Below are 25,485 nucleotides of genomic sequence, written 5' to 3'. Positions count from 1 at the left end.
ATTAGTTATTGTTATTAGTTATTGTTATTAGTTAGTTTTGTTACTTCATATAAATGAACTTATCTAAAATAATTTTTAATAAAACAAATGATATTATATTAAAATACTATATCAAAATCTTTTATTCAATAATTTTCTTTGATTTGGCCAACAGTGTATTGTACTGGTTTTAAGATGTATTCAATGATGTATTGGATTGAAGTAGTGCCGGAAAATAACCGGCTAATAACTCTGTACGAACATTGTTTCTATTATCTGGTGCTATTCTGGCAACGTCAAATGATTCAATGGGTGGTATGTTTGCTTCAAGCTCATTTGGTGGAATCTCTTCATTAAAATCGACAGCTATATTATGAAGAACTGCCGTTGCAACAATAACATCTTGGACAGTTTCTGTTTTAATTCTCATTTGAAGAGATAAAACAGGAAAACGTCGTTTCCAAACACCGTATTTCCGCTCTACAACATTTCTACTTCTTATAATTGATTCGTTATATAATTGTTCTACTTGGTTTGTACATTCAAGTAATGGTGTTGCCATGTACGGTGTATTGGAATAACCTGAATCAGCTACAACAATGTATTTTTTGTAATCTTTTCGCTCCAGTTTCATTTTTAAAACTGAATTGTTGAAAATTGTTTGATCATGGCATGATCCAGGCCATCTCGCAACAATATTCAAAAATTTTAAATTGGCCGAACTTACACTCTGTACATTTAGAGAAAAATATCCTTTTCTGTTTCGAAAATGTTCTGCATTATCCCCACCTTAAAGAAAAAATATTTTATATTTTTGAACCAAGTTAACTATTTCATATAATTATATTAACTTACCAGGAGATTGTATTTTCACGTGAGTACAATCTATTGCTCCTATTGTTCTCGGAAATTTGGCAAGATTGTAAAACGCGTAGCTTGCTTCGGCCATCTCTTCATCAGAATCTGGCATTTTTATAATGTCTTTTCTCAAGGACGCAATGGCAGAGGAGACTCTTCTTACAACGAGGCAAACTGTTGTTTTACAAACTCCAAAAAAATCTCCGACGGAAATCAACATTGTTCCTAACGCATAAAACCGTAGCGTGATAAGGAGTTTTGCCATTGGAGTTATGTTTCGACTTCTAAAAAAAATTTAATACAATTTTAGTTTAAAGCAAATTAGTAACGAAAACCTTTCACTTCTATCTACCAATTTTGGTCTTATTAATTCTAAAATGTTTGCCACAGTTTCCTTCCGGAACCGAAATCGTCGAAAAAAGTCAATGTCGTCCCACTTATTGAAATGATCCAATCTTTCGTGCATTTTATATTGTCGCCTTTCAATAATCAAAATTTCTATATCTTCTTCATCTTCACTTTCACTCCAAGAATCCCAAATACAATTTCCAGATGCACTAAAATAATAATGCAGTTTATATTTAGAAACGTATAGGTGCATAATGTAATAATTTTAACAAACTTACTTCATTTTATTTTGGTATTCAGCGGGAGTTATGCACAAATTTTTATTTTTTTGTTTAAAACAGACGGCAGCTAAAGAATATTTATTGTTTTTTTTTTTTTGGCAATTCGTGCTAATGACAGTTTTCATTTTGGTCAAAATCAAGTATGAACAAACTGAATTCCAGTAAATCCTTGATTAAATGGTGCTAATCGAGCAAAATTGGATGATTAACGAAATCTCAAATTAACTGCTCAAATCATAGATTCTGTGATTACAATTTTTGTGAACAAACGAATTCTACGATTATCAACTGGAATAATCCTTGATTAAAGATAATCGAGTGTCAACAAACCGGCCCTAAATGATAATTAAACTTTTATGAATCTATCAAATAAAACTATGTATATTCAGTGGGGTGGTGTGGGGATGTAGGGTCATGTAAAAAAAAGATATTTCCTCTCTAAACTTTTAATTCGAAAAATAAGCTCTAATGTTAAGGGTTATGCTTTTTCCTATATAGAAAATCAGCCCATTTTGGCAAAATATAATAAAAAGCTATAACAACTTGATAAAGACTTATCTTAAATCAACATTAGGTATAGACATTGAAAAATTGGCATGGTTTCATAAATTATGTTTTAGAATGTTCATCATGTTGTGCATTATATTGCATATTGCAACCAAAGAAAAGAAACACAACTCGTCACAAAAAGGGGTACATATATATTTTTATAAAACCAGGCCGGCCTCCATTGTGACCCACATTCCATTCACTTTCGTCTACCACACAGTGTTGTTGCATCGAAGGTCAAGATTAAGCAAAATTCTCTTCCCTTGCCCCACAATGAAAAGGGTGGTGAAAGATTTTGTTTTCACAAATAAACTCATGAACCGCTTTGTAATAAAAACAAAAAAAAAAAATAAAAACTCCCTTAAAGCCTACCCCAAAAAAGGTTCCTCTATGTTTCCCATCCTTACCTAACGCATTATTATTATTCTTTGTCCTGGTTGCACGCACTATTGTTTTTAACCAAAAAAACAAAAACAAAAAGATATATTTACACCGACACTGCGGAAGTTACAAAATTGTATTAGTGTTGTGGTGTGTTTTCTCTCGGGCGCCAGCTGAGTCGCAATATCGATTTGTTGATGAGGTATTTTCCCATTGAAAAAATCCACCTCACTTTTTGCACATACACATTTTACCAAATATATATCTCTCTATGATGAAATTGAAAAGAATTTTCATTTTCTCAGTTGAGTTCCAAGTTTTGCATAAGTCGCACGTTTCGTTAAAACGAGAAAATTATAATTAAAAAAAGAAAATATTTCATACCTATTTACTGCAAATAAAACATAAAATAAAATCAAAGGATTCTTACACAGAAAAAAAGCCAACTTATCGCACAATAATTTGAAGGTTTTTCCGAATTTTCTAACAAATTGATAAGAATTCATCAAAAGTTAAAAAAAAAAGAAAAGTCGCAGCGAAAAAAAAGCAAGAATCGCTTCGAGCTATCTCGTCGCTCGATAGTCTTGGCTCTTGCAAAGGCTCATAGGGACTTTTATTTAAACAAAACATAAAAGCAAGAAGAAGAAATTGTGCCAAATTAATATTAAAAATACAATTTTATATAAAATCCTTCAGAAAATAAAAAAAAAGGAATTCTGAACCTTTGAAAAAAAGGCGTTTTGTAATAACGCAAAATTTTGCATAGAAGAAAAAATTCGTTCTCGAATTGATTTTTCAACTCACCAAGGACTGCGCATATACACAAGAGCTAGTGTTGAAATTTTAAATATATATAAGAGAAAAAAAGCAAGTCCTTTAGCGATTTAGTGCATCCTGCAACCAAAAAAAAAAAACAACACAAACTACAATATTATTTGACGGATAGAAAGAAAGAAGTTTCTTTCTCTCTAACACACTCTCTCTCTCTCTCTCTCTCTCAATTGAGTTCTATTCAATTTCATGAGAGAGATTTTGTATTAAAACCAAAGACTGAAAAGCTTGAAGATAATTCTCACAAATATTCACAAAAATTTTAGGAGCAAGGATTAAAAAAAAAAACCATAAAGAAAAAAAAATATATTAACAACAAGAAGACACGGTGTCACGGTCATTGCGGTCAAATCAGCTACACATGAATCAGCTGTAACAGGAATATTGTTCGCAAACCACTCCTTTTCAAATATTTTTGCTGCTGCTGTTGCAAATCAGGAACGACAATAAGAATATTAATAAAATTCAAAAAATACAAAAATAAAATCGGTTAAACTTTTTTGTTTTTTTGATTTTCTTTTTGTATAGTAGATTTTTTTATTGTATATAAAAAAAAAAATAATATATATAAAAAATAGTAAAAAGAAGTAAAATTTGTTTAAAAGCGCGTTTTGCTAACAAAAAGTGCGTTTTATACTTTTGTTCGCTTAAAAACCGAACAAAAAGGGTGGTGGTGTGTTGTGGTGGCAGTAGTTGTAATTTTTAAAAATTTTAAAGTGTCACTATTTAAGATAAAAACTAAACGAAGAGTTAAACCAATGCATTTAGGTTTTAAACGACAAAAAATAAGAAAATTCTCGCACAGTAAAAAATGTCTTTACCCCGAGAATGGAATCTACAGGTGAGTTTTTTTTTATATGAAAATGTTTGGTATTTATTTTTCGTGAAATGGAAATACATATATTTAAACTCAACTATGACCTATTCAAAAAATAATCATCGGGAAATATATAAATGAATTTCCTTTGACTCATCATAAAAATTGTCTATATATCTAGATACCATATGTTTTTTTATCTCTAATTTTTCATGTGACTACTGTGAGTGAATACAAAAAGACGATTTATTTAATTTAGTCAGTGCGGTTGATTGAAAACTTTATAGTTGATTCGAGATGTTTTTCTGAAACGGGAAACAACTACAAATGATTGCTAAGGATAAATTAAAGTTTTTTATTTGTTGTCTTACACAGGAAATTTTTTTCTAAACTTATACATTTTTGACCCTTAAACAATGAGGATTATTAATAAATTAAAAAAGTATTCAATTGTTGTTGTTAACAGCATAAAATGTTTACTCAGTAAAATACTGAGTACCAATAAAACATGGTAACACTGACAAGAGTTCTTATACAGTATCTACTGTTCTGATGAAGGCGATTATAAGGATTCTGTAGTAGCTGTGTTTCATTTGACTGCCTTGAAGTGTTAACATTTTTTATATTTTTGAAGTGAAAACTTCTTTAGTATCGTAGTGATTTGAAACACGATGAAACGAAAAAACGACAGGAAAAATCATTTGATTATAACTTTTTTGTTTTAATAGATAATATGAATGAAATTTATACATGGTTGGCTTTAAAAAGTTCTTACTTTTTTTGCATGGTTGGCTTTAAAAAATTCTTACTTTTTTTGCGGGCATGGTACAGATATGATTGAATCGTCATATAAGAGTTGAAATAATAAGCTTTCAGATGAAAAATGATTGTTTCAAATGAATTGTTTTTATAAGTATATGGTTTTGTTCTTTAGGAAAATTTGTAGGCTTTTTAATGGTGTAATTTTTTTTTTAAGAAAAATGAATTTTTAAGGTTTCACTTTTACCACGTGTTAATTGCACCGCATGATTTTTTTTTTTAATTTTGTACATTGTGAAATATTTATTCGGCCATTCTAAAATAACAAAGAGAACATATTGACGATTGTTTACAGTTTATCTCGGTAATTTTTTTTTTTACTTTGTTATTTGAGCTTTTAGCTTATGCGAAAGCATTTCTATTGCCTTAATATAAAAAAAAAAATAAAATTTTGAAAAAAAATTTTTAGATTAAAAAAAAAATTTGAAAAATTTCGCTTGAAAAATCAAATTTTCGAAAACATGATATTGAAATTTTTTTTTAAATTTTGGTATTACCTACGTGTTGGTTAAAAAATTCTACAAAATGTAATAACAAATTTGTTTAAATTTTTTTTTTCAAAAAATTATTTATACCTACCTATAAAATTTTTTTTTAGAAAACGGCTCTAACGATTTTGAAATTTTTTTTTTCTAAAAATGCATCTTTATAAAAGAAATTAAACTGCTTCATTTTCTTGGAGCTCATTCATTTAAAGAGTTGTTTTTTACATTTGAAAAACGAATTTTAAGTTTCTTTTATACATTTAACAAATTTGTATATACAAAGTTTTTAGTTTTAGTTCGTGCATTTTATTTTTTTTTTTTTATTGGCGAATTAGAAAAATTTGAAGAAATAATTCAATTTTGTCCACTGTAAATTGTTTAGATGAAGAAATTCAAAACCATCACCTCTAAAAACAGGACGTCCCACAGTCACAGCCCCAAATGAAAACCATGAATTTTCTCGTTTTCGAGTTATATCTAACGGTTTTTATGATTTTCGCTCACTTTTCCCTTAACTAGCCTTAACTTTGCCAAACTACGTCCGATTCGTAAATTTTTTTTATAACTGTGGAACACCCTGTATATTTTATTAAGGGCTCATATATTATAAATTAAGGGGTAATAACACTTTGTAGACACGAAATCGTTTTACTATTTTAATCAGCGTATAATACAAAGGAGAAACATTATTTTCTTTTGGAGTTTGTTTAGTTTGATTAAGTAGGTATATAAATACTGTAACAGAATATGCTAATGTGTATGATCGCAAACTCTTGTGCTCCTATCGGGCGACCAACTTACTCCTACACTTTTTAACAGATCGGGCTGAAATTTTGTGGATCTTAACAATACTATTCTCCAGTGAAGTACGTAGGATTTTTTTGAAATATTAAAATCTTACGATTTTATGGTCTTTTTCACAGAATTTTGTTTTTCGAATAAATTAATTTTTCAAACTAATGCCATTTCTTTAAAAATCAATAAATTAAAAAAAAAATCCTACGTATTTCACTGTTATTACCCCTTAAACACCAATTTTCAATGTTATTCTATAAAAAATAGTCCAAATTCTGCTTCCTACAGCAGAATTTTTATATTGGTCCAAAGCTAAAAGCTCTTTAAAATCAATTTAATTGCCTTTAACCCTAGAATAACCTACGTCGAATCGACGTTTTCTTTAATTGGACTATTAGCATGTAACAAATTGAGTTATAAATGACAAATTGCAGACAGAAATAATTTCAATTCAATTTATTGACTTAGGTTATATTTTACTTAATTTTAATAAGGTTATATTTCTAGGGTTAAGGAAAAACTTTAGAACAAAAACGGAAAAAATAAGTAGTGGTTCGTACGATGGACTATGGCGCCAGAGGTCTGGTTTCGATTCCCAGCCTCCACCACTTAAAAAAAAAGTTTTTTTTTTCAGGGGTATTACCTCTTTGTGAGGAATTGACAAAGCCTACGAAAGTATCATTGTCTTGATAAACTGCATCTCTGCTTAGCTGTTCAGATTCTACGGTAGGTAAATTGTAGGTCCCTTCCATTTTTGCAAAAATCTTTGATTTTTCCAACGGAGTGAAATAGTATACCTATACAAAAAATGTTTAATGGTTAAGACATTTAAATTAAAGATACCTAATTCCGAGTACCTAACCTACCCTTTCCCAAATTAAATAACTTGAAAACTCAAAATAAACAAAGATTTACGTAGGTTATGGGTACCTACTTAATTAACTTCGACATGCGATTGTTTAAATGTCTTTCAACTTAAATAACTTGTACCTGGTTGTGTACAATCAATTTTTGTTTTATTATGAAAACAAATCAAAAGAAGAATAAAACGTAGAAACCTACAGCCAAACATTCGTAGATCAATGAATGAATAATAAATTGGAAATAAGTGGATTATCCTGTAAGTTTTCCATGGAATATAATTGTATTGTATCCATGATTTTATGGCTATTTTGTTGATTGTGTATATGTAACTGAATATAGTTCCGGATTTTCTAATCGATAAAACTATATCACAACATAAACTACGTATTGAAAGGGTTTTTTTTTTTTTTGAGGATGATGTCGTGCAGAAATACTTTGGTTTTGGTTTGGTACGACAACGAAGAAAAGGATGAATTTCTCAAAATAACCTTGACTGGTTTTTATTTTGTTTTCATTTTTTTTTTTGTTATTTTACTTTTTATGTTATGATTTCAATCGATTAAACAAATTACCTAAGTTTCATTTGATGTCGCCATATTCACGGAATCAAAGTTGTATATTTAATTTATTGAAAGACATGCAAAGGGCGCATTCTTTGTTGATTTATTAAAAAAGGAGTACTATTGTTTTATATTACTTACATCGAAATTGATATAAAATAGTTTTTAGAACAATTCAATATCAAAGTTCAATGCACATGTAAACTATTTGATAGAAAGTGAAAGAATGAGAAAAATCAATCTCAATTTAGGTACTCTAAAAATTGGCAGATATAATTTTTTTTTTCATAATTGAGAGGTACCTGATTTTTAAGATGAAGTTTTTGTATTGTACTGATATGATATGTATGTACATAATTTTGTGATAGGTACTTTACTTTTAAAATGACTTCAATATCAAAATGATTATCTTTAAATATAAAACAGAATTATTCAAATCAATCACTATAGAGTCTTAACTTTGGTAGTAGACCATGATAACACATCTTGGCTTTACAAATAGAGGATACAGGATACCAATTTACAATCAATATTTTAATTGAGGTATTTGGTAGTAGTTATGGCGTAACCCTCATTCTTTTATCATTGGGTCAGGGGTTCCAAAATCTGGCAGCTTTAAATTGCAGCCTTATATGGTTTTCGGGAGGTTAAAATCGCGAGTTTTCCAATTAATATGAGTCAGCTAAATGGAAAATACACCGGCACATAAAAAAAAAGTGTAATGTTCCAGGAACTAGACCTATTTTTCTATATGTTTTTGGACCCGCTGAATCGGAATTTCAAGTTCATTCGGCCCTGTCATCCTCCAGTTTTGAATAAAATGCAAAAAACTCAAAAAAAGGAAGTTTTTTTTGCCTTTTTTGGAGTCTTTTTTGCATTTTTCTCAAAACTGGTGACCGGGCAAAACGGACTTGGAATTCGGATTTAGCGGGTCCAAAAACATATAGAAAGATAGGTCTGGCTTCTGGTACATACAACTTTTTTTTTTTTTAGTGCTGTCACTGACGTTGTCATGTGTCATCCCCGGCACACAAAAAAAAAGTTTCATGTACCAGGAACCAGACCTATCTTTCTATATGTTTTTGAACCTGCTAAATGCGAATTTCAAGTCCGTTTTGCCCGGTCACCCGGTCTGGTTCCTGGTAAATGACACTTTTTTTTTTTGTTTGTCGGTGAATTAATGTTCTGAATGCTCTGTCATTTCTCCTAAGTCTGAAGAAATCAATCTTGACAATGCGAGCAATTTTTTTCAAACTTATGGTAGTTATGTTTTTATGGCGTTTTCGATTGGCAGTCCGGAAGCGTCCGGAATCATTCTGAAAAAATTTTATTCACACAAAACTGTCAGTTTTGTACGAATAAAACGCTTTCAGAATGATTCCGGACGCTTCCGGACTGCCAATCGAATACGCCATTAGTGATTCCCTAGAGGCAAAATAAAAATAAAAAAGGGTTCTTTTTTTCAAAAATGCCTCTACAGATTCTCATTTTTTTTTTAGAAATTATACATATGCACTGTAACATGTAAGATCCTATCTTTGATATAAATAATTTTTTTTGTTACAATTATTGACGGTACCTACCATAGAACCGTTTTCTTGATTTTTGAACTTCTTGTAAGCCTCTTGGCCGAACATTTTTGTGCAAACACGTTTTAGTAGTCTTAATTTAAAAATTAAGAAAAAAATCAAAACGTCAATTTCGGATTTTTTATTCTTTATGTCAATTAAATCCTGATCAATTATCGTATTTACAGACAGATTTTTGAAATTTCGTTTAATTATGTGGAAAGTTCTTTTCTTCAAAAGGATGTTTCAAATTTTTATTTGAAAAATGTTTAAAAATTTATTTAAATAAACATTTTGGATAATAATGAAATTTTGATGATTTAAATAACCTTGATATAACAGTTGGAGAATTATTCTGTTGTCCAATTTATGTCTTTACAATTTCAATCGGAAAATAGTTTGCCAAGAGAGTGTCTTTAATTTTTACCGACTTCCAAAAAGGAGGAGGTATTCAATTCGTCTGTATTTTTTTTTTTTATGTTTGTTACCGCATAACTTTGGACTGAGTGAACCAATTTTGATAATTCTTTTTGTATTGGATAGCTGGTGGCTGCAGTGTGGTCCATTTCGTTCACTTTTTGCCATAGGAACTTTTTTAAAAAAACATAAAACCTAGTTTTGATCCATGGAAGTCGGTTTTGTTTTTTTGCTAAAAATGATTATTATATTTTTATTCATAAAACGTTGAGTCAATCTAACTTAAAAAATCAATTTATTGCAAATTAAACTTTGACTTTTTTTTATGTTTTTTGAGTCAATCCGTATCTCAATGATAAGTTTATGTAAATGTATGCTGCGTCAAAAGATAATGTAAATCTTTTTATAAAATTTGTATGTATGAGCTAGACCAATTCCAAGTCAGCAACAAAACCTAGTATAAGTTTTACTACTTTTATAAATCAAATGTTAAAAAAAAGAAAGTCTCAATAAACTTAAATTGAATTGAATTGTATGCTGCGTCGAAAAAAAAAACTTAAAAAATTGAGCGATATAAACCAAAAAGATGTAGGTACTTTTATGTCTAATAATATGGCATACTGTAAACTAAAGTAAAATAATATCATTACATAACGTTTGAGAGATGTTCTTGATATCAAGTATCAGTAAACTATATTATTTGTTGCCAGGATAATTTTTTATCACAATTTTGTTCTTAAAAACACGTTAAAATTTTGATCTATCTTACGGAAATAACATAGACTTGAACTTAAATATAATTAATATCTATTCAAGAAATCTATAGAAATCTATCATAAAAAAAAATTCCTCTCCTATATACATACAATTATACACAATGTCTAAGGAATCGGAAATGAGATTGTATACTTTTATGGTGTTAGAGAGTGAGTTGGCTGCATCAACAGAAGTTATTATTATTATTTGTAGTCTTACATCATCAATTCTTCTAGCAACTGTTTAATCAATAAAATAAAATCAAGCAAAAAAAAAAAACATAACTCAGCTGTGTGGGCGATATGTATCTACTACATTCGTCATTACGTACATAGAATACCTACATAAAATAAAAACCAGCATTTAAGGCAATTTTTATTTTATCATTTAACTTCAATCTAATTTTTTTAAAGTTATCTTAGAAAATTATTTCAATTAAAAATGCATTTTTTTTTTTAAATTAATTTAATAAACTTTCAAATAAATATTTTTTATCAGCAATATAAAAATCGGAAATTTCAAAAACAAAATCAGATGTTTTTCTCTTAAAATTAATTGAAAAAATTACAAACTACGCATATTCACCACACACACACATGTGTGTGATTTTATATTTGTATATGAAAGTTTTATGTTATGAAGAGTTCAAAAGGCTACAGAAAACGTTAGGAGTGTAGTACCTTCTCATCTCTTAAAATAATTTTGATTAAAGATGAAGATTTTCCTCTTAATGTCTTATATCTAACGTTAATAGTACAGGCAGTTAGGAAGGACTTCATAAAACACTGTGACGTCAGCAAAATTTCTGGACTACCTTCCAAGTGGTTTTAGTGAGGTCCCACACTATTTGATGTATTTTAGATGTAGGATGTAAGAATAATCACCATACCACCAAAACATAAAAAAAAAAAACAAAACAAATCTGGATCATTCTAAAACAGGGAGTTAAGGTACCTATCCTTTTGAGAGTAAAAATCAAATTTCCTGAGAGTTACGCTAGTTTACATAAAAAAATTATACAAAAATTGGTCAATATACTTTTCATATAGATTTCAACCCAGAAATCTCGAAAATCATATCTAAAAAAATGTTTATGGTTAAGTTTTCGAGTTATGATTTTTTCAAACTTTTTTGTCTTTGTTTTTCCAAGCGACCAAGCATACTTATGTAGTTTTTGGGCTAAAGCTATTTGGGCAATAAATTGCCAATCTGAAAAGAAGAAACGGCACCTAATAGCTGAATAAATAAACACGAAACACTAGAACACTTTTCTTTGGCCACTTCAGATGTTAAATACGAATTAATCAAAACTTTGTTAAAAAATTGATTTTTTATAGGAAATTTTTGACAAAAAAAAATTCTTATTCCGAAAATTTCAAAATCTTTTCGAAAAGCACCCTTCCACAAAGTTTTTTTTTATAGACTCTTTTGATTCTTGGTTCTTATTCCAAAACCAACATTTTTTTAAAGTTTTATGAGGGTAACAATTTTTTTTTTGTTTTCTGATTTTTACTTGCGATATAGGTACTATAGGGCAAGTTTAGGATTCGTAAAAAAAATCGAACTCGAGATAACAATTTTACATGACATTACGATGATGGAGAATGCCAAAAAAGTGGGTCCGGCAATTCTGTCTGTCTGTCTGTCTGTCTGTCCGTCTGTCTCTATCTGGAGCTGCAGCCTAAACAAGTGAAGTGATTTTCTTCAAACTTGGTAGTTAGCAGTTTTTGGTGATTCCCTAGAGGGCAAATTGAAATTTTTTTTTTATGACCAAAACTAACGGTACCTGCCATATAACGGAAATAGAAAAGTTAATTTTTTTCAAAAACGGCTCTAACGATTTTGATTAAAATTTTTGTGTGTAATACTACACATAAGGGCCAACTTTTTAAATAAAAAAAATATTTTTTGTACCGTTATTAACGGTACCTGTCATAGAACGGTTTTTTTTCGTTTTCTGAATATCTCGTACAAAATTAACCCGATTTAAATGAAAATTTTTATACAAAAGTGTGTAAGTAAAGATAATATTAAAATTTTAGAAAATTTTCAAAAAACGCATTTTTGGTTTTTTAAAAAATATTTCAAAATTTTTTTTTGAAAAATCAATTTTTTGAAAACGGATCAATGACAAATTTTGAAATTTAGTTTTAATATGTAAATTAATTATTTCTTCAAAATGGCATACCAACTTTTTTTTTGAAAAATGTTAAAAAAATTTTATATATAAAAAATTATTTTTTTAAAAAACGGCTCCTACAATTTTCAAATTTTTTTTTCTAAAAATACCTTTTTATACGAGAAATAAAATGGCATATTTGTTTTTTTTTTTTTAAGATATTTTAAAACGGAGTTTTATTAATTATAAAAACAGATTTAATTTTTTTATACTACTTATGAAATTTCTTCAAAATATCGAATTTTAAATTTCTTGAATAAAAAGCTTTAACATTATAGTTACTTTAAGCATAAAAGCAAGTAAGTGCGACCCCAGTCGTGCAATTTATTTGTACTACCAATCTTAGCAATGGCGTATACTCGCACGACGGCTGTATTATTGGTTTTGATTAAGACTTTTTTTTTTACATGGTGCCAATTTCAGCCCTAGACAAATTGTGTGTATTGAAATGTCGGTCATTCTCTAGAACTCAGTGTCATTGAAGAAGAAGTACAGGACGGGGATGTTTATCACACCTATAGAGTTGTTGATGGCGAGTGAGGCCCTAAAAAATTAAAAAAAAAAAAAAAATTTTAGATCATCTGTCAAAGTTTTTACCTTATCTGTCAATTTTCGAGCTAGTTTTCCAGAAGGGAACTCACTTTTAATTTTGATGACAAGGCGATGCATTCATTGACCGCCAATGTTACAGACAACCATGATGATGGTATAAACACACTTTTCAGTCTGTTTTTTTGTTGATAAAATAAAATAGTTTATAATTTGATTATATAATTATGAAGAAAAATATTACTTAAAGGGAAGACTCTCGCCAGACCAGGCACATTTTTGTTGACGCCCCTGGGGTTAACCATCTATCTGAAAATTTTGGACTTCTTTTTCTTTTTATTCCTGAATAGACGATCTTTAAAAGTGGTTAGCAAAGGTCAAATATTTTCTTTAATTTTCTTAAGCAATAAAAATTTGTTATACCTACGTTTGTTACACATACACCCTAGTGACCGGTAAATTTAATTTTGGTTTTGTTTATTGTAGTCCAAGCGGCGACCGTTGAGTAACTTAGCTCATAAGGTTAGAGGCTATAATTGGTGTCAAATGATAACTCGATATAGATAATGAAAAACTAAGGTTGCCACTTGTAAAATGATAACTTTCCTATTTTATAGGAAAAAAAGTCACATAACTATTACTGTCAAATCTTTGTAGTTTGGTAGAGTAAGAAATTTTTTGAAATGCCGAACAAAAGCCTAAATAGCCTACAAATATCGTAACCCATTTAATGGTCCAACCAACTTTTATAAAGAACCTACCAATTTCGTTACTTTTTGCTTTGTATATGTTCATCATTTTCTCTCTTCCTTTTTTTGAAGATGTTATTTTTAAATAATCTCACAGAAAAAAAATCCTAAAAACCACCCTAATGTTATGTATTTTCAATTAATATTATAACATAATTTTGTTTTCTTCTTTGTTTTTTTTTTTTTTTTTTATAGGATTCACGGGGATCACTATACTGCCCGAGTGAACCGGACCCAACTAGTGGAGTCCAGTACCAGTCGGGAGGGTTCGTTCGCACACCCACTTCAATACCGGAAGTGGCCAGCTCCCAACCTGCCGCCCCATCCATCCTCACCGAATGCCAACAATCCGGTTCACTATTTTCCATTCATTCAGCACCACCGGTGCCCAACACTGAATTCACCACACAACCAGACAGTAGTTTCCAATCATTTGCTTGCAATGGAATCTCAACCTTATCCAACATCGGTCTCAATGCTGGCGGCGCAAATGGCGAAGAATTCCGTAGCAACAACAATAGCCATCAGGCCTTGCATGGATCACAAGCAACATGTAATTCAGCAGCAGCAACACTTGAAACAACACCTCGCCGACCCGCAACACTTGCCATTGAGGCAACATGTTATCCCGCACGAACATTACATTCCAGCTTGTTGGAACACCAAATTTCTGAAATTGAAGAAGACGACAACGAAAACTTGTTGACTGTTTCATCCATCACGGCTAGGCCATTGATAGCTAAATCGCATGAGTTGCGATCAAATCGACTAGCTGGCAAAAGGCACAAGTATAACGGCAGCAGCAATAAGACGACCAATGGCGGTGGTGGCAATAATAAAGTTGTTCGTATAGCAACAACTCATCATAAGGACACCAAAGATGGCGGCACATCGTCTAGGTCATCAATATCTGCCGATCCGCCAGATGGTGGCTATGGTTGGTTTATTGTTTTTGGAGCTTTTTCGGTTCAATTTTGGGTAGCTGGATTGGTCAAGTCATATGGAGTGCTTTATGTTGAAATAATGGAAACCTTTCCCAGTACCACGGCAACGGTTGCCTCGTGGATACCGGCCATCTTGTCTGCATTATGCTTAGCTTTGGCACCACTTTCCAGTGCACTGTGTCAGAAATTCTCTTGCCGATCAGTTGTATTTGCTGGTGGAGTATTTTGTGCATTGGGCATGACGCTTAGCTATTTTGCCACTAGTCTTGTTCATTTGTTATTTACGTTTGGCATCCTAACAGGTTAGAATACCTATACTCTTAGCATGTCTCCAAAATTTGCAAAATTTCTATTTCCTTTTTTCAGGTATCGGAGGAGGTCTCTCCACTACACCTGGCATAGTTATAGTTTCACAGTATTTTGATAAACATCGGGCACTTGCTAATGGTATTTGTGTATCGGGAACAGCAGCTGGAAGTTTCATACTTCCTGTATTAATTAAACATTTGGCCGATAAATTTGGCTTCCATGGAACTATACTTATTTTGGGTGGTTGTATGCTTCACGTTTGTGTTTCGGCTACACTCTATAAACCTCTTGAGGAAAGTTCACATCTGGATTCGAAAAATATCGAATGTTCTCAGCCATTAACCGATATTAATCCTAGCAATACTGGCCTCCTAACAAATTCTACATATTTGGATTCATGCGATGAAACAGCATCGAATAAGAAATTTATTGAACATTTATTTTTGGAAGAGTCAAAGAATCGTAGAAACGATTATTATAATACAGATAAATGTGGTAAGTAAGAAAACTGTATACATATCAAACACAACACAGTTCGAATTTAGGTCAACTCATCTCTTGACAATTCATCACAATAATGTGAAATCTACTATCTACTATTCTATATCAACTCAAGACCGCCTTGCTCGAAAATAAAATCGACTCATAATTTCGATTTATTTGGGTCGTGATTCATTGAGTCGCACTATGGGACCAAACGATGTAAATCATCTCAAAATTCCATAACTTTTTTGTTTCTTAATATTTTTGTTTGAAATTTGGCACAAATATACTACAATGTATATGCTTCAACATGGAATAAAAATCAGAACTAAAAAAATTATGTATGTATTTATTATAACATTTTCAAAAACAGAAATTATGAAAAAAGCTCAAATTCATCAATTAATGGCTTAATTCCTACACAAAATTATATTTTAAGTCGTTGTAATTTGTGTTTAATATAAGTGAAGTTATCCTATATATAATATATTGATAAGAAAGCAAAAATTAAAAGATTATTAATTAAAAAAAAAGCATACGAATGAAAGATAATATAAAATTCATTGTAGGTAGAATTTATTTTATAAGTAAGAAAAGAAAGAAAAAATGTGAAAGGGATAAGTATCCAAAAGCGTAGAGACTAAATTAACCACTTTCTTAATAAAATAAAAATTATTGTGTATTTTATAAAACTCAAACAAAAAAAAAAGGGATGCAGAGGAAAAAAGTATTAAAACGAAATAGAATATGAAAATAATTTATATTTATATAGAGAAGGCTTTTAAAATAAAACAAAAGCTTGAGATAAGAATTTAAATAGCGTAAAAAAATAATAGTTTGAAAAAATGGGATGAAATTAAATAAAATCAAATCTGCAGATTTTGATTTGCGGCAGAAAATGGGACTTGAAATCCGTTCAGATGGTCAAGCTTGTTGGGAATTCCCTTTATAGGGGATCCCAAAAGTAATAATTTAAAATACATATCTCAAATTCTTACCATTTTCGATTAAATGCACTTCTTGTGAAATTTCGAAAAATTCCTACTTTGAAACAGTATTTTACTTCCCCTGTTCATAATTGATTTTTGTTTTAACAAATGTTCACTGAAACATTGGTATATAAGAACCAATTATTTAATCAAAACATTATTTATTTTGTTCGCCATATCCCTACAAATTAGTTAGCAGTTTTAACGAAACTCAATTTCTTACTTTTAATTTAGAGCAACACCCTAAAAAATAAATTGTACATTTTGAAACTGGTTTATCATTTTTATAACTTGCCTAGTTATCAAAGTTTTCAAAAAAAGTATACAAAATTCGGAAATTGAAGCTAGGATGAAAGATACTATAATTTGAATTCAACAAAACAAGGTTTTTCAGAGTAAAAAAAAAAAAACAATAAAAAACATAGGCTTTTGTTTAAACTAATTTGTAGCGAAATAATTTTTTTTTATTTGCCAATTGTTCTTAATTGTCAATTATTGTTTTAGGGACATATTTGTAAAAAAACAAAAATAAATTATGAACAACGGAAGCAAAATACTGTTTTAAAGTAGGATTTTTTCGAAATTTCACAAAAAGTGCATTTAATCGAAAACCGTAAATATTTGGGATAGACAAGTTACCAAATTTTAAGAGCCCTTTAAATAGCCTATCAGAATATTTCATTTGAATCATTAATTTTGAGACACCCTGTAGATGACAGTAAAAAAAAGATTTGCAATCATTTTTGGAAAATTTTTATTTGATACATTTTTGACCGTAAATCAAAATGGCGCAAATATGCGCAAAATTTTATTTTTATTCCTTAATTTTGAGTAAAATGAGATTCTAAATTCATTCATAACTCGACATCGGCAGTCGTCGGCAAAGGAGAAATCTACAATTGAAAATTAAAGTTGTCCAAATTACTTCCCATTAATTGTTATTTTTTCTAAGCAATGAATTTAAAGTACATTCGAAAACAAATAACGGATTTATAAAGTAGAGATTCTAACCTTTTTATTGATATACAACACTTATAAGGTTTCTTCACAAACTTCTGAGAAAACTAAGTTTAAACTGTTATATAAAATTGGACGAAAAACAATAAAAATTGAAATGTAAGGTTCGAGACTCATTTTAAGTACTTTTATCCAAAATATATTAAAAACGATGTATGCTATTATAATGGCGCACATTTCTATTATGTTAAACAATCATTACTCTTTTGAAATGATCACATTTGTTAAAACCAATTTTGAGATGGTTTTGGTCGTTTGGTCCCATTGTGAGTCGGTGTGGTGAATTGACTGCGGTGATTCATTATAAGCAAATTTGTAAGGGTGCGTTTTCCTCTTCGTAATTCAACTGATAATATTTATGGCCGTTCTAGCTATTAGTTCTATCCCGAATTTTTTTCGGGACTAATGTCCCACTTTACTGGGTCATAAGTCCCAAATCCAATTCGGGAATTGTGTCCCACCCTACTGAGACAGAAGTCCTGAATTTTTTAGTCGAAAATGGGACATAAGTCCCGAATAAAGTAAAAACAATTTTATATACATATTTTTACTATAAATGTTCATAAACATAGGTACTAAGTAATCCATAAGATTATTTTTTGGTGCCATGAAATACGCCCAAGTGAAATAAGGAAGTCTTTCGAGAATTGGCATAATTTTAATTTTCAAAAGAGAAATAAAGCTTTTTTCAACATTTGGCTTAATTTCTCTTTCACGTCAATTTATTTTTAGAAAAAAAAATAAAAAAAGGTGCCTCGTTTCGGTTTATTAAAGCGAAATAATACCATTATGATTTTTATAGCATTCCAACTTTTCAAAGAATAAGTTTTATATAAAATTTGTCTTACTTCAGTTTGTCAAGGAAAAAAAAAATAGAACTCAAACTTCAAAGAGAATATTTTGCCAGTTTAATGTTTGTTCCAAAAATATGCTAGTGTTATAACTCAATAAACGCGAAGCGAAAACAAATTTTTCAGAATCGAAATTTGCACAACCCAAACGCGAAGCGAAATAAAATTTTGCCCACGGGAGAATCCATTTTGAGGTGTGGAAATAAAAGCTCGCTCGAAACGCGAAGCGGAAACAAATTTTGCCCACGGGAGAATCCATTTTGAGGTGTGGAAATAAAAATTCGCTCGAATTTTTATTTCCACACCTCAAAATGGATTCTTGAGTTATAACTCAATAAACGCGAAGCGGAAACAAATTTTTCAGAATCGAAATTTGCACAACCCAAACGCGAAGCGAAATAAAATTTTGCCCACGGGAGAATCCATTTTGAGGTGTGGAAATAAAAGCTCGCTCGAAACGCGAAGCGGAAACAAATTTTGCCCACGGGAGAATCCATTTTGAGGTGTGGAAATAAAAATTCGCTCGAATTTTTATTTCCACACCTCAAAATGGATTCTCCCGTGGGCAAAATTTTTTTCCGCTTCGCGTTTGGGTTGTGCAAATTAAAGAGATTCGATTCTGAAAAAATTTTTTCCGCTTCACCCTGGTAAGTACTTATATCGGTTATCACAAATTTCAATTATTAAACTTTCACTTAATACATTTGTTTATATTTTGTCACGATGCAATTTCGACTAACCAATAAATTTGCAAACTTTGCTTTTGTTTTCTAACAGCTTGTAACCGTACCTTACATCGGAGTTGGTACTACGAAAAAAAAATCGTGAGAACAATATCGGTTCTATTATTTCGTCAGCTGTAGTCTCTAATAGTCTCTATAGATATATTTATGCAAAAAAAAAATACGTGGGACATAAGTCCCGAAAATTTTTTTCGGGACTAATGTCTCAGTTAGGTGGGACATAATTCCTGAATTGGATTCGGGACTTATGACCCATTAAAGTGGGACATTAGTCCCGAAAAAAAAAATTCGGGACTTATGTCCCGGGGACTTATGTCCCGGGGACTTATGTCCCGGGGACTTATGTCCCTGCGCCTTTTTGTCCCTAAATCGAGATTTTGGGGATATATGTATAATAAAAAGTATGCAGTTTTGATTAATTTAATATATCCTACAAAGCGTATTAGGGAACGAGAAAAATATTTTTAAATTTAGTTTTTTTGTTAAACAGTGTAAATCTGCAATTTTTCTAAAAAACACTCCAAAAACTAAGTTAATTAAAAAATTTGGCAGACATGTATATATAAAAATATAAAAATTATTTCAAATTCCTTTCATGTTGATTTTTGGTGAATTCATTTTTCAAACATCGAATTTTACGGTTTTGACTTTTAAACGTTTATATCTCGAGTTGCAGATGTTTTACATTTTTTGTTTGCATGTGTGACTTTCATATATTTAAAATATCTTTCGATTTCATCAATATCAATTTCAATCACTTTTGCTTTAAGAAAATAGCTTTTTTCTTAATTCACATCTGTTAACCCTTCTTAATTTACAAATCTCTAAAAATACAAGATTACTTCCGTTTTAAATCAAGCGGATAACTCTTCTTTATTGAATACGCACATTTTATTTATCGGAAAATCATCTTATTTTTATGTTTTTTCCCCATAAAAATAAGATGATTTTCCGCTAAAACTAAGTTGCCGCTCAATTTAAGAAGGAAGCCATCTTGGCAAAAAACCATGCGGAAATCCGCTTAGTTAGATGTGGAATCTTTAATTATAAAAAGAAAAAAAAAAAAAATGGCATCAGCCTTTGGGGATTTGTTGGGTAACTTTTTTGAGTGCTTTACCATCGGCTTATCTCACTGTTAAAAATAAGTATAATAGACTGCAACTAAAGCTGAAGTCTGACTAAAATGTGTAAAATATTATTTTTTGTCGGTTTTTTACGATGAAAATTCACCTTAAAATAAACAGAATTCAAGGGGACTCCACTTATTTTAAGCGGAAACCATATTGTTTTTAAGAGGGTGGGATTTAAGATGGGCATCACCCACCATATTTTAAGGTGTTTTGTAAGATTCGGGTGAACCTACACAAGATTAAAAAAAATATTGCCCATACAAAAAGCGGTGACAATTTGAACTTTAGAATTTTCATACCTACTTAAGAAAAATAGGAAACACTAAACAATAAAAATCTAAACTATACTTGCATCATTTAAGCTTATCGTTTAAAAGTAAACCCAAACATTTCATAACTTTTTCAGTTAATAATAACGACAAAAGCCACAATGACAGTGATGACGAATACAAGGATACAATTGGTGAGACAACATTCATGAAACCCATGAAAAGTGTGCGCAGCTCAGGAATTCTACACTCTGTTGAAGATTTGAGTACCGACTCAACTTGGGTATATCGCAAACATTCCGGTAGCGATTCGAATCGCGGCAGTCGTCGTCGTCGCAATGTCTTTGCAAACGATGAAATTATATCAAAAATTCAAGCGCATTTAGAAAAACCCATCTCACCACCACCGACTTCAGCTAATCGTGGTCTCAGCAAAAGCATGGAAATTCCAACACCTGTTAGTAATTTGGCTGAATTGAAAAATCAAAAAATCGAAGTAGAAGACGATTATGAAGATGATGATCCACCACGAACTTGCTGTGATCGTATTCAAACTTATTTGGACATAAGTCTCCTTCGGGATCCGACATTTATTTTAATGTGTCTATCTGTAACATTGATGTCGGTCGGTTGTCCTTATATGTTGTATTATTTGCCAGCACATGTTATCTCAATTGGTATGTTTTAGATTTGATTGATTTTCAAGTAGATAAAGTTTTTAAAGTTCTTTTATATTTTTCCAAAATCCACCAGGTTATAGTAAAAGTGAAGCTGGATATTTGGTGGCCATGAGTGCAGCCTTAGATCTTATTGGTCGTTTAGGCTTAGGCTGGTTATCTGACTTGCAACTATTTGATCGTAAAAAAACCTACATTGTTTGGTAAGTACAAAGAAAAAACAACACCTTAAATTAAGCGGATTTCTACATGGTTTTTAGACAAGATGACTTCCGTCTTAAACTTAGCGAAAATCCACTTAATTTAAGATGAAAATCTTCTTATTTTTATGATAATAAGAATATTGTCATCTTAAATTAAGTGGATTTCAGCTTAATTAAAGACGAAAGTCTAAAAATCATGTAGAAATTTAAGACGGAAGTCTTAAATCAAGGGGACTTCTGCATGGTTTTAAGCCAAGAGGACTTCCGTCTTAAATTAAGCGGAAATCCACTTAATTTAAGATGAAAATCTTCTTATTTTTGTGGATAATAAGAAGATTTTCATCTTAAATTCTGTGGCAACAAGGAATAACAACATAAGTCAACTTATGTCGAAATTGAGATTTTCACAAAATCTGATGCACAATAAGCGATTCTATCTACCATATTTTTTTCATATTTTTATCTTAAGCGGCTTATGAATTACAGGTAAAAGAAAAATGACATTAGCATTGACTTCTTATGGGAAGCCAAACTTTCAAAACGCTCTCCTGAAAAGTTGTAAAAACTGACTTATGTTGTTTTTCCTTATTGCCACAGAATTAAGATTTTCATTTTAATTCAAGACGGAAGTCATCTTCGCTAAAAAAAAACCATGCTGAAATCCGCTTAATTTTATTTGGTTTTTTATCCTTGTAATTTTTAGGATTTTTTTTTATTAATCCCAACAAAAAATTTTAATTGTTTATTTTCATTCTACAGTATTCTAGGTGCAGGCATAGCCGTTCTAACCATTCCATCGGTACATTCATTCTATCTACTTGGATCATCGGCAGCTGTTTATGGTTTGTGTCTTGGCTGTTGGTATGTCTTAATGCCCGTACTATTAGCTGATATATTTGGCACGGATCGTATAAGTTCTAGTTACGGTTTGGTAAGAATGTTCCAGAGTATTGGAGCAATATCGGTGCCTCCATTGGCTGGATTTTTACGTGATTTATCAGGCAGTTATGATATTTGTTTTTATTGCATGGGTGCGTGTATGATAATGGGATGTGTTCCATTGCTAGTTTGGGCTGTGCTCGATTGTCAACAAAGTAAAAGATTAATTTCAATTAAAAATGACGATAGCGAAGATAATTTTACTGTGTCATAAAAAAAGATCAAATCGATCAAAGAGAGATTTTCAAAAAAAAGAAGTAAAATTATTGTTTTGTAGATCCAAAAAGATTTTTTATTGATTTGATGAAAATTAAATAGAAGCGTTCAGTAAGTCGTTTTTTGATAGAAAATTAAATATATTCATAGTTCAAGATATATGCCTTCATTTTCTCTTTATTGTCCATGTATCTGGAAAATAATAATTAACAAGATTCAAGACCTACAATATCTTAGAAACATGCAAGAAACCATAAGGATAACAGCAGGCTATATGTATATGTCACCGTTAATGATTTGAAGTCAGTGGTCTTAGGAGATATTCGGAAAAAAGATAGTTCTGGAAGGAAAACTCATTAAAATAGAAATTGTAATTTAATCTAGGAATTATTTAGATGTGCCATATAACCCTAAGGCATAGGGGGCCATATTACCGAAATATTCTCTTGTTTAACCTCGTTTACTTTAACACAACATGTTCAATAAACAAAATTGGAATAATTGCAAAATTTGAAACTACAGTCGACTGCCTCTAAGTCGAACTTTCACGAGACAAGAAAATTTAGTTCGAGATAGAGGGAAATTCGATTTAAAGGGGGTCGACAGTACTTAAAAAATATTGGTAATAGTCTAAGGATATAGTGAAGCGATCTGAACCTTGTTAGACATTTTTGCTATTTTTATGCCCTAATTTCACATAATATGTAGGTAGTTAAAAGTTTCAAAATTATTTCCAACCCAGTCGTGCATTTAATTTATAAATTAATCTCTTTAGTTGTTAGTTACAAATTATTATTTCACCTATATGCACGCATATTTTTGATAATGGAAATTTGAAAAATTTTCTAAAATAGTGTCTGTAATAGAAAACACTTGTGTTCACTATGGTGTATACGTACTTTTTTACTAGGTAATATTATGTTTTATTTTCAGTTTAATTTTGCTAAAACCTAGCATGTGGTTCAACGTGGAACTGTATACATAGTTAAATAATATGCAACATATCCATAGATGTGAGCTTAGTGAAACAAGTTGTACACTGAGAAAAAAGACCACTTAAAAGACAAACGGATACCACATTAAATTAAGCGGATATCGGCATGTTTTTTTTTTTTGCCAATATGAAGTCTGTCTTAAATTGAGCAGAAAAACCTTCTTTATTTGTTGAATGCGCACATTTAAAAAAAAAAAACACTTTATTTAAATGGAAAATCATCTTATTTTTATGTGAAAACATTTTATTCAAAAAAAAAACAAACTCTACCTACACTGTACATTTTAGGGAAATTTGTATAAATTCGTGTACATAAAAAACTATTGCCTATGGCCTGGCTGAAGTTATTAAGATGGAGAATCCAAAAAAAAAAAATAAAAAGACAACAAATTCAGTTTTGTTTGTTTTTAATGGATTATGTGAACTTAATTCAATGTAAAAGTATTTAGGACCTTTATTCCAAATGTATTTCATATATTGTACCTGGGGCATGAATACTTTCAATTGTTTTATATTTTTTTTTTTTTTTAATTTACCTTAAAACAAACAAAAATTATGAATTTATATCTTCCCCTTTACTTCTCAGAAAAAAATGATTTTTTTAGGGCCAAAAATAATGATCCCTGTCATTAAATAAGTTTTCCATAATTAAAATTTTCTCACAAATTTAATAAAAGTAAGTAACCACTATTCCGATTTGAGTAAAATTTTCTTCTATAAAAAGTCTTAAGTAGCCTTATGGCGTTTTCGATTGGCAGTCCGGAAGCGTCCGGAATCATTCTGAAAAAATTTTATTCACACAAAACTGTCAGTTTTGTACGAATAAAACGCTTTCAGAATGATTCCGGACGCTTCCGGACTGCCAATCGAAAACGCCATTAATATAAATAATTTGACATTTTATTTTTTGAAAAATCAAAGATTTGATGTTAATTTTATTAATTACTAAAAAATTTGCAAACAAATCTTTATTTTTTAACAAAAGCAAAATGAATAAATATTAAAACATGCAAAAAATACAAAATTATCATGTCAACAAGAAAAATATTGTAGTACGAAATATATTTTATGTTTTGAAAAAAATACACTAAAATTGCTTTAGGTTAAATTAATTTTTTCAAGAATTTTCTTATAACACTTGTTTACAAAAAAAAACACCAAGTCCCGTTATAATTTTCGTAAAGATTTTTACTCAAAAATCATACCTAAGAAAAATATTGCCAATGATATACATATGTATGATTTTTCGAGATATAATTTCTTAAAAGCTCTTTGTCGTTGTTTTTCCAAGCATACTTAGTATTCGGGCTATATCCTGAGTAATGAATGACCAATCTGAACAGAAGTATTTTTATCTGAAAGCTGATTAAATAAGCAAAATAACGCAACTGGGTGATCTTAGATGTTTTAGTTGAAATAAATTAAAACATTTTTAAAATATCTCAACATAAATACAATATTTTTTTGAATTTTGTAGTTACTGATTTTGTCTTTAATGTTTAAATATTGTATAAATAAGTTTTTTTCATTCAGTGTCGCCCGTTAAAAAAAATATATCACACCCGTTACAAACACATCTCAGCTACCAGATAGATCAAGATAAAGCCAGAAGACTAATTATTCTTGGAAAAACAACGACAAAAAAGTCTTTGAAAAATCTTATCACGAAAACGTACATATTTTTTAATAAGATTCCCAAGTCCCCGAACCCCGAGATCAAAATACGTTAGAAAAAAATAGTGTTATTGAGTGTCCATTTTGGGTGTAAACCAGTGTGATCACTATTTGAGATATTCACAATACAATACCAAACAAAAAATCATCAACCCAAATTCCAGTAGAAGTAAGAGACAAATTTCGTCGAAAATTTTAAACTTTTGATCACTTTCGTATTCTGTAATTGAGCCCCAGTTATAAATTTATAGGCATTATATTT

General features: G+C 30.3%; 2 protein-coding genes across 2 annotated transcripts; one reads left to right on the top strand and one right to left on the bottom strand.

The window, feature by feature from the left end:
* Window positions 1–150: 150 nt before the first annotated feature.
* LOC129919243 (putative nuclease HARBI1) lies at window positions 151–1,468 on the bottom strand. Its single transcript, XM_056000098.1, has 4 exons — window positions 1,464–1,468; window positions 1,190–1,394; window positions 835–1,126; window positions 151–768 (listed from the first exon to the last, which is right to left on the bottom strand). Exons 1-4 carry the CDS (start codon window positions 1,466–1,468, stop codon window positions 170–172), a joined length of 1,101 nt encoding a protein of 366 aa, XP_055856073.1. The 3' UTR covers window positions 151–169.
* Window positions 1,469–3,772: 2,304 nt separating this feature from the next.
* On the top strand, window positions 3,773–24,042 carry LOC129918767 (uncharacterized). The gene is made up of 6 exons (XM_055999479.1): window positions 3,773–4,068; window positions 13,981–15,031; window positions 15,096–15,533; window positions 20,658–21,197; window positions 21,274–21,400; window positions 22,160–24,042. Exons 1-6 carry the CDS (start codon window positions 4,039–4,041, stop codon window positions 22,551–22,553), a joined length of 2,580 nt encoding a protein of 859 aa, XP_055855454.1. The 5' UTR covers window positions 3,773–4,038; the 3' UTR covers window positions 22,554–24,042.
* The last annotated feature ends 1,443 nt before the right edge of the window (window positions 24,043–25,485 follow it).

The sequence above is a fragment of the Episyrphus balteatus genome, chromosome 4, assembly GCF_945859705.1.
Source record: "Episyrphus balteatus chromosome 4, idEpiBalt1.1, whole genome shotgun sequence".
NCBI lineage: Eukaryota > Metazoa > Arthropoda > Insecta > Diptera > Syrphidae > Episyrphus > Episyrphus balteatus.
Note: the sequence above shows the minus strand (reverse complement) of the source record. Positions and strands in the feature narration are given on the sequence as shown.

Excerpts from the sequence above, each read along its gene's own strand:
- LOC129919243 (XM_056000098.1), bottom strand. Across the intron at positions 1,127-1,189 it reads AATTAATAAGACCAAAATTG|TTTAGAAGTCGAAACATAAC; the intron begins GTAGATAGAAGT and ends TATTAAATTTTT. Across the intron at positions 769-834 it reads CGTGAAAATACAATCTCCTG|GTGGGGATAATGCAGAACAT; the intron begins GTAAGTTAATAT and ends TTTTTCTTTAAG.
- LOC129918767 (XM_055999479.1), top strand. The coding sequence starts at position 4,039 with ATGTCTTTACCCCGAGAATGGAATCTACAG. Across the intron at positions 15,534-20,657 it reads TTATAATACAGATAAATGTG|TTAATAATAACGACAAAAGC; the intron begins GTAAGTAAGAAA and ends TAACTTTTTCAG. Across the intron at positions 21,198-21,273 it reads AGCACATGTTATCTCAATTG|GTTATAGTAAAAGTGAAGCT; the intron begins GTATGTTTTAGA and ends AAAATCCACCAG.